This window comes from Trachypithecus francoisi, unplaced genomic scaffold, assembly GCF_009764315.1.
Source record: "Trachypithecus francoisi isolate TF-2019V2 unplaced genomic scaffold, Tfra_2.0 Lachesis_group20, whole genome shotgun sequence".
NCBI classification, from domain to species: domain Eukaryota; kingdom Metazoa; phylum Chordata; class Mammalia; order Primates; family Cercopithecidae; genus Trachypithecus; species Trachypithecus francoisi.
The window spans coordinates 70,624,434-70,641,666 of record NW_022681466.1 but is presented as its reverse complement, the minus strand read 5'-3'; the positions used below and the strand labels follow the sequence as shown (position 1 = coordinate 70,641,666).

At 60.0% G+C, this 17,233-nt stretch overlaps 1 protein-coding gene across 6 annotated transcripts; it reads left to right on the top strand.

The window, feature by feature from the left end:
* The first annotated feature begins 2,205 nt into the window (after nt 1-2,205).
* WDR81 (WD repeat domain 81) lies at nt 2,206-17,044 on the top strand. 6 transcript variants are annotated; one of them, XM_033185155.1, is made up of 10 exons: nt 2,206-2,452; nt 7,703-7,810; nt 8,081-8,271; nt 8,394-8,584; nt 9,315-9,480; nt 9,739-9,904; nt 10,593-11,282; nt 13,742-13,887; nt 14,209-14,388; nt 15,791-17,040. In XM_033185155.1, the coding sequence occupies exons 2-10, from the start codon at nt 7,717-7,719 to the stop codon at nt 16,109-16,111; spliced, it is 2,145 nt and encodes a 714-aa protein (XP_033041046.1). In that variant the 5' UTR covers nt 2,206-2,452; nt 7,703-7,716; the 3' UTR covers nt 16,112-17,040. The 6 variants fall into 6 exon arrangements, 3 of the variants coding, with proteins under 3 accessions (XP_033041046.1, XP_033041044.1, XP_033041045.1); XM_033185153.1 differs by having other exon boundaries at nt 2,363-6,285; nt 9,643-9,904; nt 15,791-17,044; XM_033185154.1 differs by having other exon boundaries at nt 2,370-6,285; nt 15,791-17,035.
* The last annotated feature ends 189 nt before the right edge of the window (nt 17,045-17,233 follow it).

Sequence of the window (17,233 nt, the reverse complement as noted above, 5' to 3'; positions counted from 1 at the left end):
GGCGCCCGCTGCCACACCCAGCTCATTTTTTTGTATTTTTAGTAGAGACGGGATTTCCCCAAGTTGGCCGGGCTGGTCTTGAACTCCTGACCTCGTGATTCGCCCGCCTCAGCCTCCCAAAGTGCTGGGATTACAGGCGTGAGCCACCGCGCCTGGCCAAGGCCTAGTTTTCCTAAGTGCCTTTATGGGACCGTCACACCTGTACACCAAGCTCCTTCAAAAGGCAAACTCTCCCCGGGCAGTGGCTCAAGCCTGTAATCGCGGCACTTTGGGAGGCCGAGATGGGTGGATCACGAGGTCAGGAGATCGAGACCATCCTGGCTAACACGGTGAAACCCCATCTCTGCTAAAAAATACAAAAAAATACCTGGGCGAGGTGGCAGGCACCTGTAGTCCCAGCTACTCGGGAGGCTGAGGCAGGAGAATGGCATAAACCCCGGAGGTGGAGCTTGCAGTGAACTGAGATCTGGCCACTGCACTCCAGTCTGGGCAACAGAGCCAGACTCCGTCTCAAAAAAACAAAAAAGAGGCAAACTCTCTCCTAAGAGGGAGACAAAAGAAACAGGGCCAGTGCTTTCACTGTAGACAATGGTCTGTCTGTCCTGCAGATGAGTCAGAACTAAGACCCCTTGAAGGAATCACGCCGTTTTGGTGCTAGCTGTCTGGTTTCTATTCCCTATCCTGTGCCGCACCCTTCCCCCAGCCATCTGGAAGGCTCTGACCACAGCTGGCAGGCTCTGTGGTACCGCAAAGGCCAATCTTCAACAGGAAGTCTTGGGGGAACATTTCTTCCCCAAGACACCAGGCCTCGGGGCCTGGGCCACTTCTCTCCTTCAGATGGCCCAGGGCTTGGTTTTGTTTTTATTTTATTTATTTATTTATTTTTATTTATTTATTGATGGAGTCTCGCTCTGTCGCCCAGGCTGGAGTGCACTGACACGATCTCGGCTCACTGCAAGCTCTACCTCCCGGGTTCATGCCATTCTCCTGCCTCAGCCTTCCCAGTAACTGGAACTACAGGCACCCACCACCACACGCAGCTAATTTTTTGTGTTTTTAGTAGACACGGGGTTTCACCGTGTTAGCCAGGATGGTCTCAATCTCCTGACCTTGTGATCCGCCCGCCTCGGCCTCCCAAAGTGCTGGGGTTACAGGCATGAGCCACCGCACCTGGCCTGTTTGTTTATTTATTTTCTGAGACGGAGTTTTGCTCTTGTGTGTCCCAGCTGGAATGCAATGGTGTGATCTTGGCTCACTGCAACCTCCGCCTCTCCGGTTCAAGTGATTCTCCTGCCTCAGCCTCTTGAGTATCTGGGATTACAGACGCCCACCCCCACATCCGGCTAAATTTTGTATTTTTAGTAGAGACAGGTTTCTCCATGTTGGTCAGGGTGGTCTCGAACTCCTGACCTCAGGCGATCTGCCCACCTCGGCCTCCCAAAGTGCTGGGATTACAGGCAGGAGCCACTGGGCCTGGCCAGTTTTGTTTTTTAAAAGGCCGTGAGAGGGCTGTCAGGAGGGAGTGCTCCCGGACAGAAAGAAGTCTGGCACCAGTTTCTAAGTCTCCATTCCGCCAGGCGTTCTCTGTTATCACTTGTAAAATATAAACAGTAATAACTGTCCTCCCTCCCTCACAGAGTGTGTTGCGAGGGCCAAATGGAATGCGACTGCTGAAGTACTTCGGCAAATTAAAAAGCTCCTTCCTATGGAAGGCGGCGTGGAGGCGCCGAAGGGATTTGATGTCAAAAGTCCCAGTTCTGGCCAGGCACGGTGGCTCACGCCTGTCATCCCAGCACCTTGGGAGGCCCAGACGGGTGGATCACGAGGCCAGGAGTTCGAGATCAGCCTGGCCAACATGGCGAAACCCCGTCTCTACCAAAAAATACAAAAATTAGCCGGGCGTGGTGGCGCGCGCCTGTCGTCCCAGCTACTAGGGAGGCTGAGGCAGGAGAATCGCTTGAACCCAGGAGGCTGAGGTTGCCGTGAGCCGAGATCGCGCCATTGCAGTCCAGCCTGGGCGACAGAGGGAGACTCCATCTCAAAAAAAAAAAAAGTCCCAGTTCTGCCCCTGGCTGTGGCCGGCACTTTCGTAGAGGCTGGCATCTCTGGGAACAGCCTCCCGGACCCGCACTGGTGCGTGCTGGAGGGAGCAGGGAGGGGTGGGGAGGTCGGCATCACCCTCCGCCGGGCCCGGCTGGAGCTGTCTGGAGACCCTTCCAGCCCCGGGAGGAAGCGGAGCCGGGACCGAGCCACAGCGGAGCAGCGGGAGGGAGGGCGCGGAGGCCGCCGGGCAGGAAGCCGGGTCCCGCCCAGGCCTCTGGAGCCACGTGCGCTTGTTTCCGTGCTGGGGCGATCACGTGACCCGCGTCAGCTGACCCGTCACGGTGGAGCCCGGTTCTCGCGCCGGGCAGCCTCTGCCCCGCCGCGCCCGGAGCGCAGGACCTGCGGAGGGGTAAGCGCGCCCCCTCCCGCCTCTTCTCCGCCGCCGGCTCCCCGCGGCCACCTCCGCCCCAGCCCCTGCCCCGCGCCCATCCCAGCCCCGCCGGCCTGGCACCCCGGAAGCCGTCGCCTGCAGGGTCGTGGCCGGGCTCAGCCCCGCGCTGCCCCCGGGCGGCCTGGAGGAGATGGCCCAGGGCAGCGAGGGGTGGGCAGGTGCTCTCAGCACCCCGGCCGGGGACTGGCACCCGCCCCCAAGCCCAGACATGCAGGAGCTGCTCCGGAGCGTGGAGAGGGACCTGAGCATCGATCCCAGGCAGCTGGCTCCGGCCCCGGGGGGCACCCACGTGGTGGCCCTAGTGCCTGCGCGCTGGCTGGCCAGCCTCCGCGATCGCCGGCTGCCCCTGGGACCCTGTCCCCGCGCAGAGGGCCTGGGAGAAGGGGAAGTCCGGACTCTGCTGCAACGCTCTGTGCAGAGGCTGCCTGCCGGCTGGACGCGCGTGGAGGTGCATGGGCTGCGGAAGCGGAGACTGTCCTACCCCCTGGACGGGGGCCTGCCCTTTGAGGACGGGTCCTGCGGCCCTGAGACGCTCACTCGCTTCATGCAGGAGGTTGCCGCCCAGAATTATCGCAACCTGTGGCGCCATGCATACCACACTTACGGGCAGCCGTATAGTCACAGCCCTGCCCCCTCAGCTGTCCCTGCCTTGGACTCGGTACGGCAGGCTCTGCAGAGGGTCTATGGTTGCTCCTTCCTGCCAGTGGGCGAAACTACCCAATGCCCATCATATGCCAGAGAAGGCCCCTGTCCCCCTCGGGGCACCCCTGCTTGCCCTAGTCTCCTACGAGCTGAGGCCTTGCTGGAGTCGCCGGAGATGCTGTATGTGGTACACCCTTACGTGCAGTTCTCCCTACATGACGTGGTCACCTTTAGCCCTGCCAAGCTGACCAACAGCCAGGCCAAGGTGCTGTTCATTCTCTTCCGCGTGCTGAGGGCTATGGATGCCTGTCACCGCCAGGGGCTGGCGTGCGGGGCCCTGTCTTTGCATCACGTCGCTGTGGATGAGAAGCTTTGCAGCGAGCTGCGACTGGACCTGAGTGCTTATGAGAGGCCCGAGGAGGACGAGAATGAGGAGGCCCCTGTGGCAAGGGATGAGGCGGGCATTGCGTCTCAAGGGGAGCAGGGAGGGCAACCTGGGCAACCCACCGGCCAGGAGGAACTTCGGGGCCTTGTGCTAGATTGGGTGCACGGCCGCATCAGCAACTTCCACTACCTCATGCAGCTGAATCGGTTGGCAGGTCGGCGGCAGGGGGACCCCAACTACCACCCCGTGCTACCCTGGGTGGTGGATTTCACCACGCCGCACGGGCGCTTCCGAGACCTGCGCAAGTCCAAGTTCCGCCTCAACAAGGGAGATAAGCAACTGGACTTCACGTACGAGATGACGCGGCAGGCGTTTGTGGCAGGCGGGGCGGGCGGCGGGGAACCCCCTCACGTGCCTCACCACATCTCAGACGTGCTCTCCGACATCACGTACTACGTGTACAAGGCTCGGCGCACGCCTCGGTCGGTGCTCTGCGGACACGTCCGCGCGCAGTGGGAGCCCCACGAGTACCCGGCCAGCATGGAGCGGATGCAGAACTGGACCCCTGATGAGTGTATCCCGGAGTTCTACACCGATCCCTCTATCTTCCGCTCCATCCACCCTGACATGCCTGACCTGGACGTGCCAACCTGGTGCAGCTCCAGCCAGGAGTTCGTGGCTGCGCACCGAGCCCTGCTGGAGAGCTGCGAGGTGTCCCGGGACCTGCACCATTGGATCGACCTCACGTTTGGCTATAAACTCCAGGGCAAGGAGGCAGTCAAAGAGAAGAATGTGTGTCTGCACCTGGTGGACGCCCACACTCACCTGGCCAGCTACGGGGTGGTGCAGCTCTTTGATCAGCCACACCCCCAGCGCCTGGCTGGGGCTCCTGCCCTTCCCCCTGAGCCTCCCCTCATCCCCAAGCTGTTGGTCCAGACCATCCAGGAGACCACAGGCCGGGAGGACTTCACGGAAAACCTGGCACAGCTTCCAAATGAAGTGGGCCGGCCAGTTTTAGAGGCCACTCCCTGCGAGGCTAGCTGGACCAGAGACAGGTCGGTGGCAGGAGAAGACGACTTGGAACAGGCCACAGAAGCTCTGGATTCCATTTCCCTTGCTGGGAAAGCAGGTGACCAGCTGGGCTCCTTCTCTGGTCAAGCGTCCCCTGGCCTTCTGTCTTTCTCAGCCTCCCGTCCAGGCCGCAGGAATAAAGCTGCTGGGGTAGACCCTGGGGAGGGCGAGGAGGGGAGGATTCTTCTTCCTGAGGGCTTCAATCCCGTGCAGGCCCTGGAGGAGCTGGAAAAAACGGGCAACTTCTTGGCCAAAGGCCTAGGGGGCCTATTGGAGGTGCCTGAGCAGCCCCGGGTCCAGCCGGCTGTGCCACTGCAGTGCCTGCTTCACAGGGACATGCAGGCGCTGGGTGTCCTGTTGGCGGAGATGGTGTTTGCCACCAGGGTGCGGACGCTGCAGCCTGATGCACCTTTGTGGGTACGCTTCGAGGCCGTCCGGGGGCTCTGCACACGCCACCCCAAGGAGGTCCCTGTGTCTTTGCAGCCCGTGCTGGACACACTCCTACAGCTGAGTGGCCCCGAAATCCCCATGGGAGCAGAGAGGGGCAAGCTGGACCAACTGTTTGAGTACAGGCCTGTCTCCCAGGGCCTGCCCCCACCCTGCCCAAGCCAGCTTCTCAGCTCCTTCAGCTCCGTGGTTCCCTTCCCGCCCTACTTCCCGGCGCTGCACAGATTCATCCTCCTGTACCAGGCAAGGCGCGTGGAGGACGAGGCCCAGGGGCGCGAGCTGGTGTTTGCCCTGTGGCAGCAGCTGGGCGCGGTGCTGAAGGACATCACCCCCGAGGGCCTGGAGATCCTGCTGCCCTTCGTGCTGTCACTTATGTCCGAGGAGCACACGGCTGTGTACACTGCCTGGTATCTGTTTGAACCTGTTGCCAAGGCACTGGGCCCCAAAAATGCCAATAAGTACCTCCTGAAGCCTCTCATTGGTGCCTACGAGAGCCCCTGCCAGCTACACGGCCGCTTCTACCTGTACACGGACTGCTTTGTGGCCCAGCTGATGGTGCGGCTGGGCCTGCAGGCCTTTCTCACTCACCTGCTGCCCCATGTCCTGCAGGTGCTGGCGGGCGCGGAGGCCTCCCAGGAGGAGACCAAGGACCTGGTAGGGGCTGCCGAGGAGGAGGAGAGCGGGCTGCCCGGGGCCGGGCCTGGCTCTTGTGCTTTTGGGGAGGAGATTCCCATGGATGGGGAGCCTCCTGCCTCCTCGGGCCTGGGGCTCCCAGACTACACGTCTGGTGTCAGCTTCCACGACCAGGCTGACCTCCCTGAGACAGAGGACTTCCAGGCCGGGCTCTATGTAACTGAGTCTCCCCAGCCCCAGGAGGCTGAGGCTGTGAGCCTGGGCCGGCTGAGTGACAAGAGCAGCACCAGTGAGACCTCCCTGGGTGAGGAGCGGGCTCCAGACGAGGGGGGTGCCCCCGTGGACAAGAGCAGCCTTCGATCAGGCGACAGCAGCCAGGACTTGAAGCAAAGTGAGGCCTCCGAGGAGGACGAGGAGGAGGAGGACGGCTGCCTGGTGCTAGAGGAGGAGGAGGGGGAGCAGGAGGAGGTCACCGGAGCATCTGAGCTCACTCTGTCTGACACGGTGCTGTCCATGGAGACGGCTGTGGCCGGCGGCAGTGGGGGAGATGGGGAAGAAGAGGAGGAGCCACTGTCTGAGCAGTCAGAAGGCAAAGAACAGAAGATCCTCCTTGGTAAGCTCCCAGGTCTGGGAGGTGTTGGTCAAAAACACCTCCTGCTTCTCCCTGCACACTTGCAGAGCACCTACTCTGTGCCAAGCCGTGGATCGAGCCAGGGCCACCTGCAACACAGATGTGGGCTTGCCTCCACAGAACTCACACCCAGCAGACAAGATGCTGCAGTGTAGACGGTCTTAAGCAAGTGTATTATGTTAGTGTGATAAAGAACATGGCTGCATTCCTGGGAGGGAGTGGAACATGGAGCTTTTCGGGGGCGCCGTGGCTCTCGCCTCTAATCCCAGCACTTCAGGAGGCCGAGGCAGGCGGATCATCTGAGGTCAGGAGTTCGAGACCAGCCTGGCCAACATGGTGAAACCCTGTCTCTACTAAAAATACAAAAATTAGGCGGGCGTGGTGGCAGGCACTTGTAATCCCAGCTACTAGGGAGACTGAGGCAGGAGAATTGCTTGAACCCGGGAGGCAGAGGTTGCAGTGAGCTGAGACTGTGCGACTGCACTACAGCCTGGGCAACAGAGCGAGACTCCGTCTCAAAAAAGAAAAAAAAAAGGTGCTTTTACATCTAGTTTTCAAGGGTCAGAGCAGGCTTCCTTAAAAGCAGAGACGGCTGAGGTTCAAGTAGGAGTAGGAAGGAGGTAGGCAAAAATGGGCAAAAAGAAAGTCTGAAGGCTGAGGGAACAGAGTGTGTGAGGCTCTGAGGCTGTCATGTTCCATTAAAGAAGAGAAGTGGGGCTGGGCGCGGTGGCTCACACCTGTAATCCTAGCACATTGGGAGGCTAAGGCGGGTGGATCAAAATGTCAGGAGATCGAGACCATCCTGGCCAATATGGTGAAACCCCATCTCTACCAAAAATACAAAAAATTAGCCGAGCATGGTGGTGGGTGCCTATAATCCCAGCTACTTGGGAGGCTGAAGCAGGACAATCACTTGACCCTGGAGATTCAAGGAAGAGAGTCAGGGCGCTGGAAGGCAGAGGTTGCATTGCAGTGAGCTGAGATCGCGCCATTACACTCCAGCCTGGGTGACAGAGCGAGACTCTGTCTCAAAAAAAAAAAAGAAGAAAAGCAGGGAACAGCCATTATGGGGAGACCAAGGGAGTGGAGGGAAGAGAGGCCAGAAGGGAGGTGGCCAGGGCCGGGCCAGGCCTCGTTAAGGAGCTTCAGAAGACCCACGGGCAGGCTAACTTCCTGCAGGTGGTGCCTGTGGAGAGGAGCCTGGAGCAGCCAGAGTCCCACAGGCCAGGGCCTAGGCACCTCTGCCACTGTACATGGAGGGGGATGGTGTTGGACAGCCGGCCTGGGCTGGGCTCTTGGCAGAGCTGCAGCCGGAGGTGGTTGAGTGGGGTGCCGTGGGGTGGGAGGGGTGATGAACTCATGTTATCTGAGGAGCTCAGGGCCTGCTCCCGCCCCACAGATACAGCCTGCAAGATGGTCCGCTGGCTGTCGGCCAAGCTCGGCCCCACAGTGGCTTCTCGCCACGTGGCCCGGAACCTGCTCCGCCTGCTGACGTCTTGTTATGTTGGTAAGGAGGCCTGTGGTCGGTGCTGGAGATGAGGGTTTCTCCCAGGCCCTCTGCCTAGCTTAAGCCCCCTCCAGCGAGGATCCTTCCCACCCCTCCCTCAAACCACCCCCCGGCCAGGTGCTGGGTCCTGGTCTGTAAGTGCCAGCAATTGGATAGGGCCGGGCTGGGCCCCAGGCTAGAGTGAGCTCAAGCAGCCAGTGCAGCCCTGCAGGGTCAGGCTCCCCCCGGCCCTCCACTGGCGACTCAGGACTGCTGGCCCTTCCTTGGCAGGACCCACTCGGCAGCAGTTCACGGTGAGCAGTGGCGAGAGCCCTCCGCTGAGCGCCGGCAACATCTACCAGAAGAGGCCGGTCCTGGGCGACATCGTGTCAGGGCCCGTGCTCAGCTGTCTCCTCCACATCGCCCACCTGTATGGGGAGCCCGTCCTCACCTACCAGTACCTGCCTTACATCAGCTACCTGGTCAGTCGCTGGTTTGGCAGGCCCGGGGCTGGGAAGGCTGAGGACCTGAGGGCCGGCCCGGGGTCTCTGGGTGCCAGGGGGTTCCTGGGGCTGCCAGGCCCTCATCTGCTGGGTGGTTCTAGGTGGCCCCAGGGAGTGCCTCAGGCCCCAGCCGACTGAACAGCCGTAAGGAGGCGGGGCTGCTGGCCGCAGTGACACTGACTCAGAAGATCATCGTGTACCTCTCAGACACCACACTCATGGACATCCTGCCCCGGATCAGCCATGAGGTCCTGCTGCCCGTGCTCAGCTTCCTCACCTCCCTCGTCACGGGGTAGGCCTCCGCCCCAGCCGATGTAGGGGGACCGGCCCAGCGGAGGGGCTGCCCAGGAGGGGCTGGGAAGCTCAGGGGAGAGGACGTAACACTAGGCTGGGTGTCAAGAGTCCTGGTTTTGATCCCCGCTCTTTGACCCTGAGCAAGCCACACCCTTTTCCTGTGCCTCAGTTTCCTCATCTGGTTTGAACCAGTTGGTGTTAGAGCTCCTTTCATTTAAAGCTTTTGATATGGCCGGGCGTGGTGGCTGTATGCCTGTAATCCCAGCACTTTGAGAGGCCAGGATGGGAAGATTGCTTGAGTCCAGGAGTTCAAGACCAGCCTGGGCAACAAAATGAGACCTCGTCTTTAAAAATATATATAAAGGCTGGGCATGGTGTCTCACGCCTGTAATCCCAGCACTTTGGGAGGCCGAGGCGGGTGGATCACGAGGTCAGGAGTTCGAGACCCGCCTGGCAAATATAGCAAAACCCCATCTCTACTAAAAATACAAAAAAAATTAGCCAGATATGGTGGCTCATGCCTGTAGTCCCAGCTACTCAGGAGACTGAGGCAAGATAATTGCTTGAACCCAGGAGGCAGATGTTGCAGTGAGCCGAGGTCGTACCACTGCACTCCAGCCTGGGTGACAGAGCAAGACTCTGTCTCAATAAAAATAAATAAAGCTTTTGATAAATTCTGGTCAAGTCCTGCAGAACCCGGGACTGGAGCTCATGAGCTCTGTTTCCAGGTTCCCAAGTGGGGCCCAGGCCCGGACTATCCTGTGTGTGAAAACCATCAGCCTCATCGCCCTCATCTGCCTGCGCATCGGACAGGAGATGGTCCAGCAGCACCTGAGCGAGCCTGTGGCCACCTTCTTCCAGGTCTTCTCTCAGCTGCATGAGCTTCGGCAACAGGTGGGCAGATCTGCGGGGCCAGGGCAGGCCGGGGCGGGGGCTGTGGACCCGGCTGACCTCCTGGGCGTCTCGCTTACAGGATCTGAGGGCCTCGGTGAGGGCCAGGGCAGGCTGGGGTGGGGGCGGTGGACCCGGCTGACCTCCTGGGCGTCTTGCTCACAGGATCTGAAGCTGGACCTCGCGGGCCGTGGTGAGGGCCAGGGCAGGCTGGGGTGGGGGCGGTGGACCCGGCTGACCCCCTGGGCGTCTTGCTCACAGGATCTGAAGCTGGACCCCGCGGGCCGTGGTGAGGGCCAGCTGCCACAGGTGGTCTTCTCTGATGGGCAACAGCGGCCCGTGGACCCTGCCCTGCTGGACGAGCTGCAGAAGGTGTTCACCCTGGAGATGGCGTACACAATCTACGTGCCCTTCTCCTGCCTGTTGGGTACTGCCCCGTCACGTTCCCTGTCACAGCCTTCGTGGCCGTCTCCTCCCTTGGGAGGCCCCATTCTCTGCCCTTGCCCCAGAGTCAGCAGTGGGTTCTAAGCAGTTTTTTTGGGTGAGAGCAAAGGGATTCGGCCTCAGACCCCTACTTCCAAGGTGACATACAAACAGGGACGGAGCAGTAGCCAGCAAGAGAGGCCCAGGAGCTGGCCTGTAGCATCCCTGGGGAAGGCAGGAGAGTCAGGGCGGTGGACTGGCTGTCTGCAGGAGCTGAGAGGGAAGGAGTGGCCTCCTGTTTACGAAGCTTCCCCTCTGGGCCCTGCATGGTGCTGTGCTAATCGTTTCAGCGTGTCATCTCCCTGCAGAGGACAGACAGACAGATAACACATGTTATCATCCCGCCACTGAAATCTAAGCTTTGGGAGGCCAGGGCACCACCTGTCTTGTTCCGTATTCTATTCCTAGTGCCCAGCACGGCACAGCACATATAGAAGACGCTCATGTGTACATCACAACGGAATGAATGCACATTTCACCAGGGAGGAAACTGAGGCTCAGAGACAGAGTTACTTGCCCAGAGTTGCAGAGCCAGTTCCTGTCCCGTCTTCTGTGGCTCCCGAGTCCTTGGATGGGTGATAGCAGCCGCCTGCCATCTTCCCTGTCTCAGGACCTCTCCCACTCCCATCCAGGTGACATCATCCGGAAAATCATCCCCAACCACAAGCTGGTTGGGGAGCTGGCGGGGCTGTACTTGGAGAGCGTCAGCCCGAGCAGTCGCAACCCTGCCAGCATGGAGCCCACCGTGCCCAGCACCGGCCCTGAGTGGGACCCCCAGGGTGGGGGCTGCCCTCAGGATGACGGCCACTCGGGGACCTTTGGGAGTGTCCTGGTGGGGAATCGCATTCAGATCCCTAATGACTCTTGGCCTGAGAACCCCGGACCGCTGGGCCCCATCTCGGGGGTGGGTGGCGGGGGCCTGGGCAGCGGGAGCGAGGACAACGCCCTGAAGCAGGAGCTGCCGCGGAGCGCCCACGGGCTGAGCGGAAACTGGCTGGCGTACTGGCAGTACGAGATCGGCGTGAGCCAGCAGGACGCCCACTTTCACTTCCACCAGATCCGCCTGCAGAGCTTCCCGGGCCACTCGGGGGCCGTCAAGTGTGTGGCACCCCTGAGCAGCGAGGACTTCTTCCTGAGCGGCAGCAAGGATCGCACCGTGCGCCTCTGGCCACTGTACAACTGCGGCGACGGGACCAGCGAGACGGCCCCACGTCTCGTCTACACCCAGCACCGCAAAAGCGTCTTCTTCGTGGGCCAGCTCGAGGCCCCCCAGCACGTGGTGAGCTGTGACGGGGCTGTGCACGTCTGGGACCCCTTCACAGGTGAGCGGGCCCAGGTGAGGCCTGTTCTGTTCCTGCTCCTGCGCCCGCCAGGCCTCTGGGAAGGGGGCCCGAGGGTGGGGCTGTAATGCTGCGGAGTTTGGGGAGACCCAGCGAGGCCGCCGAGAAGAGCAGTTAGGGTTTCCAACCTGTTAGACTTAAGTCTGAACTGGCCCCACCAGCTCACTTACCTTGAGCAAGTTCCTGCTGCTGGAAGCATCTGTTTTCCCATCCATAAACAGAATCAGAAAAAAGGGCTTAGAAAATAACATGTGTTTGGGTGCGGTGGCGCACGCCTGTAATCCCAGCACTTTGGGAGGCCGAGGCGGGCGGATCATGAGGAGGTCAGGAATTCTAGACCATCCTGGCCAATATGGTAAAACCCTGTCTCCATTAAAAATACAAAAATTGGCCGAGCATGGTGGTGGGCACCTGTAGTCCCAACTACACAGGAGGCTGAGGCAGGAGAATTGCTGGAACCCAGGTGGCAGAGGTTGCAGTGAGCCGAGATCACACCACTGCACTCCAGCCTGGGCGACAGAGCATGACTCTGTCTCAAGAAAAAAAAAAAAAGAGCCAGGCACAGTGGCTCACGCCTGTAATCCCAGCACTTTGGGAGGCCAAGGCGGGTGGATCACGAGGTCAGGAGATCGAGACCATCCTGGCTAACATGGTGAAACCCCGTCTCTACTAAAAATACAAAAAAATTAGCTGGGCGAGGTGACGGGCGCCTGTAGTCCCAGCTACACGGGAGGCTGAGGCAGGAGGATGGCGTGAACCCGGCAGGCGGAGCTTGCAGTGAGCTGAGATCCGGCCACTGCACTCCAGCCCGGGCAACAGAGCGAGACTCCGTCTCAAAAAAAAAAAAAAAAAAAAAAAAAAAGAGAAGAAGAGAATACACATAGGGTTTTGGCTTCACGTGTAGCAGGTGATATTTGGCCAATGGTTGCTTACTTTTTGGCATCACCATAGGGAGAAATATGGTTAAAAGGGGGAAAGAGATGGTGTCAGGGAAGACAGAGGGAGCGGGCATTGGGTCAGCAGTGCTGTGCAGAGAGAGGAGGTTACTTTGGGGATGGGAGCCTGGCTGGGCCATGGAAGCAGGAAGGTGGGAGAGTCAAGAAACATCTTTTTTTTTTTTTCTTGAGACAGAGTCTTGCTCTGTCGCCCAGGCTGGAGTGCAGTGGCGTGATCTCGGCTCACTGCAAGCTCCGCCTCCCGGGGGTGACGCCATTCTCCTGCCTCAGCCTCCCGAGTAGCTGAGACTACAGGCGCCCACCACCATGCCCAGCTAATTTTTGTATTTTTAGTAGAGACGGGGTTTCACCTTCTTAGCCAGGATGATCTCGATCTCCTGACCTCGTGATCCACCCGCCTCGGCCTCCCAAAGTGTTGGGATTACAGGCGTGAGCCACCACGCCTGGCCAAGAAATATCTTTAGGCTGGACATGGTGGCTCACACCTGTAATCTTAGCACTTTGGGAGGCCAGGAGTTGGAGACCATCCTGGCCAACATGGTGAAACCCCGTCTCTACTAAAAATGCAAAAAAGGCCGGGCGCGGTGGCTCAAGCCTGTAATCCCAGCACTTTGGGAGGCCGAGACGGGTGGATCACGAGGTCAGGAGATCGAGACCATCCTGGCTAACACGGTGAAACCCCGTCTCTACTAAAAATACAAAAAAACTAGCCGGGCGAGGTGGCGGGCGCCTGTAGTCCCAGCTACTCGGGAGGCTGAGGCAGGAGAATGGCGTAAACCCGGGAGGCGGAGCTTGCAGTGAGCTGAGATCCGGCCACTGCACTCCAGTCCGGGCGACAGAGCAAGACTCCGCCTCAAAAAAAAAAAAAAAAAAGCAAAAAAAATTAGCTGGGCGTGGTGGCGGGCGCCTGTAATCCCAGCTACTCAGGAGGCTGAGGTGGGAGAATCACTTGAACCTGGGAGATGGAGGTTGCAGTGAGCCCAGACGTGCCACTGCACTCCAGCCTGGGTGACAGAGCGAGACTCCGTCTCAAAAAAAAAAAAACATCTTTAGCATTTTTTTTTTTTTTTTTGAGACGGAGTCTCGCTCTGTCACCCAGGCTGGAGTCCAGTGACGCGATCTGGGCTCACTGCAAGCTCCACCTCCCGGGTTCATGCCATTCTCCCGCCTCAGCCTCCTGAGTAGCTGGGACTACAGGCACCCACCACCATGCCCGGCTAGTTTTTTGTATTTTTTTTTAGTAGAGACAGGGTTTCCCCGTGTTAGCCAGGATGGTCTCGATCTCCTGACCTCGTGATCCGCCCGTCTCGGCCTCCCAAAGTGCTGGGATTACAGGCTTGAGCCACCGCGCCCGGCCTCTTTAGCATTTTCTAAGGATCTCTGGGGGATGGGAGGCAGGTGTGCGGTGAGTTGGGGGATTAGAAACTCCCAGGGCTCTTCCATCAGCTGCTGCGACCCCAGATCCACTGTGACTTTCCTTCCCAGGGAAGACCCTTCGCACGGTGGAGCCGCTGGACAGCCGGGTGCCTCTGACTGCGGTGGCTGTCATGCCCGCCCCCCACACCAGCATCACCATGGCCAGCTCTGACTCTACCCTGCGCTTTGTGGACTGCAGGAAGCCTGGTCTGCAGGTCAGGAGGGTCCAGTTCCCTGAGCACTCGCCTGGTTCTCTGGCGACCTGGCAGGGAGGAGAGACTCCCCCAAAACAGAAAGCCAGGATGTCGTTCTGGGGCACTAGTTAGTTTCTCTTTGGTGCTAGATCACCCGCAGCCGCACACCCTGTGGGGCAGTTCTCTGGCCTGTGATGAGGGTGGGGTTCTGGGCTTTTCATGCCCCTTGATGAGGGTCAGAGGCTCAGGCCTTCCTGCCGTGGGGGCTTGGGTGGTGGGCAGGGCCTTGGGGAGCGTGGGATGGGAAGGTGGTGCCTCAGCTCAGCCGCCCTCTCCCTGCAGCACGAGTTCCGACTGGGCGGTGGGCTGAACCCTGGGCTTGTCCGCGCCCTGGCCGTCAGCCCCAGTGGCCGTAGCGTCGTGGCCGGCTTCTCCTCGGGCTTCATGGTGCTCCTGGACACCCGCACGGGCCTGGTTCTGCGAGGCTGGCCAGCCCACGAGGGGGACATCCTGCAGATCAAGGTGACGGGCCAGGTCCCCCTCCCCTTGCTGTGCGGCCCCCGCCCGTGTCCAGCCATCACCCCTGCTTAGGGCCTGCCTGCCCAGGGACAGGCTCGAGCTGGTCTGTCTTATATACCTGGTCCAGGACTGATGGGCAGGGAGGGTGGCTCTCCTGGGCCAACTTGGGAGCCAGTCGCACTGCAGGGGCCTCAGCAGGAGGCAGGCCATGGGGGCGGGAGCCGTGGGGCAGGGCTGACCCTGTTGCTCATGGAGATGTTCTAATGAGTAACCCTTGTCCATATTTGTCTTGCTTGGAGGATCAGGGGTCAGGTCCTGTCCGTGACCCAGTTCAGGTTAAATAAAGCTCAGCTGGGAGGCTGTTTACTGCCCGCAGACCACTGAGCAGAGTCCATGGCCCTGCTGGGCTGCCCTGGCAGGGGCAGGAGCAGGCCTGGGCTTGGGGATCCTGCCCCCCTCTCCTTCCCCTCCCCTCCCTCCATTCTCAGTCACAGGCCTCAGGGAGCTGCTCAGGGAGGCCCAGGAGGGGAGGAACAGGGCTACGTGTGGGAGGATTTCTGCAGGCAGCTGGGACTTTCCTCCCCATCTTGGCTGGAGGCCAGGAGTCCTGCATTGCCCTGCTGAGAGCAGGCCCCAGGGAACCCTGAGCTCGAGGTACCCCTAAATTCTAACTTTCCAAGAAAGTGTCAGGAGGGCTCTGGGGTCAGTCTGGGTGTGAATCCCGGCTCTGCTGCTTACTGGCCCCATGACCTTGGTATGGTTACTTCACTTCTCTGAGCCTCGCTTTTCCTCTCTGTGAAATGGGGACAATGACAGCATCCACCGCATAGGGTTGTTATGAAGGTCAAGGTTGTCACGTGCACGCCTGGCACCAGGCCTATGGGTAGTTCTCAACTTAGAGTGATGACTGGGTTACGGATGCTGAGTGTATTAAAATAGGCCGGGCGCGGTGGCTCAAGCCTGTCATCCTAGCACTTTGGGAGGCCGAGACGGGCGGATCACGAGGTCAGGAGATCGAGACCATCCTGGCGAACACGGTGAAACCCCGTCTCTACTAAAAAATACAAAAAACTAGCCGGGCGAGGTGGCGGCGCCTGTAGTCCCAGCTACTCGGGAGGCTGAGGCAGGAGAATGGCGGGAACCCGGGAGGCGGAGCTTGCAGTGAGCTGAGATCCGGCCACTGCACTCCAGCCTGGGCGACAGAGCGAGACTCCGTCTCAAAAAAAAAAAAGAAAAAGAAAAAGAAACATGAATATGGTGTGTGTGGGAGGGTGGTGGCCTGTCACCCACCCAGGACGGCCTGTCTCCCTGGAGAGAGACTGCGGAGGGAGCTGGGAAGGCCTTGGGGCTCGAGGGTACACAGAAGGTCCCAGGCCCCTGCTGAGGCTCTCCTCTCCCGGGACAGGCGGTGGAGGGCAGCGTCCTGGTCAGCTCCTCCTCTGACCATTCCTTGACCGTCTGGAAGGAGCTGGAGCAGAAACCCACCCATCACTATAAGTCAGCGTCCGACCCCATCCACACCTTTGACCTGTACGGCAGCGAGGCGGTCACCGGCACTGTGTCCAACAAGATTGGCGTCTGCTCCCTGCTTGAGCCGCCCTCCCAGGCCACCACGAAGCTGAGCTCTGAGAACTTCCGCGGCACGCTCACCAGCCTGGCCCTGCTGCCCACCAAACGCCACCTCCTGCTGGGCTCAGACAACGGGGTTATCCGTCTCCTGGCATAGGCTGAGGCAGGAGCTGGCTGGGCAAGGGTGGGAAGGCATCTGCGGGAGGGTGTCTGCTCACCCTGTTCCCCCGAGCAGCAGCTGCCTCCCTGGAGGCCCTGGGTCCCACGCCCTGGGTGCCCACATGGCCTGCCAACTGGGGCCTCCAACTGGAGTGGGGGAGTCCCGGCCCCTAAATCACCAGAGCCACCAAGCCTGCCAGAGGGGTCTCATTCATGACTTGGGGACGCACTGCTCCTAGCAAGCAGGAAGTGAGAGCAGGAAGAAGCATTGCTACCTTCACTTCTCCCCAGCTCTGCCCTCTGGGTCCACATGAGGACAGGGAGGCTCGGGAAGGGGAAGAGAGACTGGCCCTGCCCAGCCGGTCTCTAGCCCCTCACCCCACACTGGGCTCTTTCTGCCTCGTTCCTCTAGGACAGGGAATCTGGCCTGGTCCAGGGCACTGATGGTGCTTGGATTCCAGCCTAAGGAAGGCTGGCCATGGTCCAGGAGTTAAGGGCCAGGGTCTGGGGTTTAAGTGGCCACCCACCCAGGCCCTGGCCAGTGTGGGACCAGGAGGGGAAGGAAGAAAGAGGCTGGGAGCAGGGGAGAGAAGGAGCACTTGGCCAGTGGTGCCTGCCAGGAGTGAGCCCCTGCCTTGCCCAGGAGTGAGCCCATGCCTTGCCTGCCTACCCCTAACTACAGTGTTTGTGCCTTGAGCTGAGGGGGCAGCCTCTGGGCCTTGAACCCCTGCTGGGGCTCCATGACCCTGAGCGAAGGGGTGAGAAGCATCATCTCTGCACCTCGGGTCTCTGCCAGAGGAAGACTCAAGCATCCCTGCGGCCTCACCTTCTAGACGGAGATGAGGTCCGGGGTTGGCCCCTGTTGCCTCCTCACAATTTGCAATAGATGTAAATAGGACCAATAAATCCTTTGGAAGAGCCATGGGGCGAACTGAGGCTTGTCTTTTTTTTTTTTTTTCCCCAATAGAGATGGAGTGTCACTATGTTGCCCAAGCTGGTCTCCAACTGCTGGGCTCAAGCGATCCTCCTGCCTCAGCCTCCCAAAGTATTGGGATTACAGGTGTGAGCCACTGCGCCCGGCCTGAGGCTTATCTTGCTGGTGGTGTCAGGGTGGGGAAAG

Bases quoted from the DNA above. Each gene is read 5' to 3' on its own strand.
- WDR81 (XM_033185153.1), top strand. From the start codon at position 2,625: ATGGCCCAGGGCAGCGAGGGGTGGGCAGGTGCTCTCAGCACCCCGGCC. The intron at 8,272-8,393 runs GTCAGTCGCTGG...GGGTGGTTCTAG, and splicing joins TGCCTTACATCAGCTACCTG to GTGGCCCCAGGGAGTGCCTC. The intron at 11,283-13,741 runs GTGAGCGGGCCC...TTTCCTTCCCAG, and splicing joins CGTCTGGGACCCCTTCACAG to GGAAGACCCTTCGCACGGTG.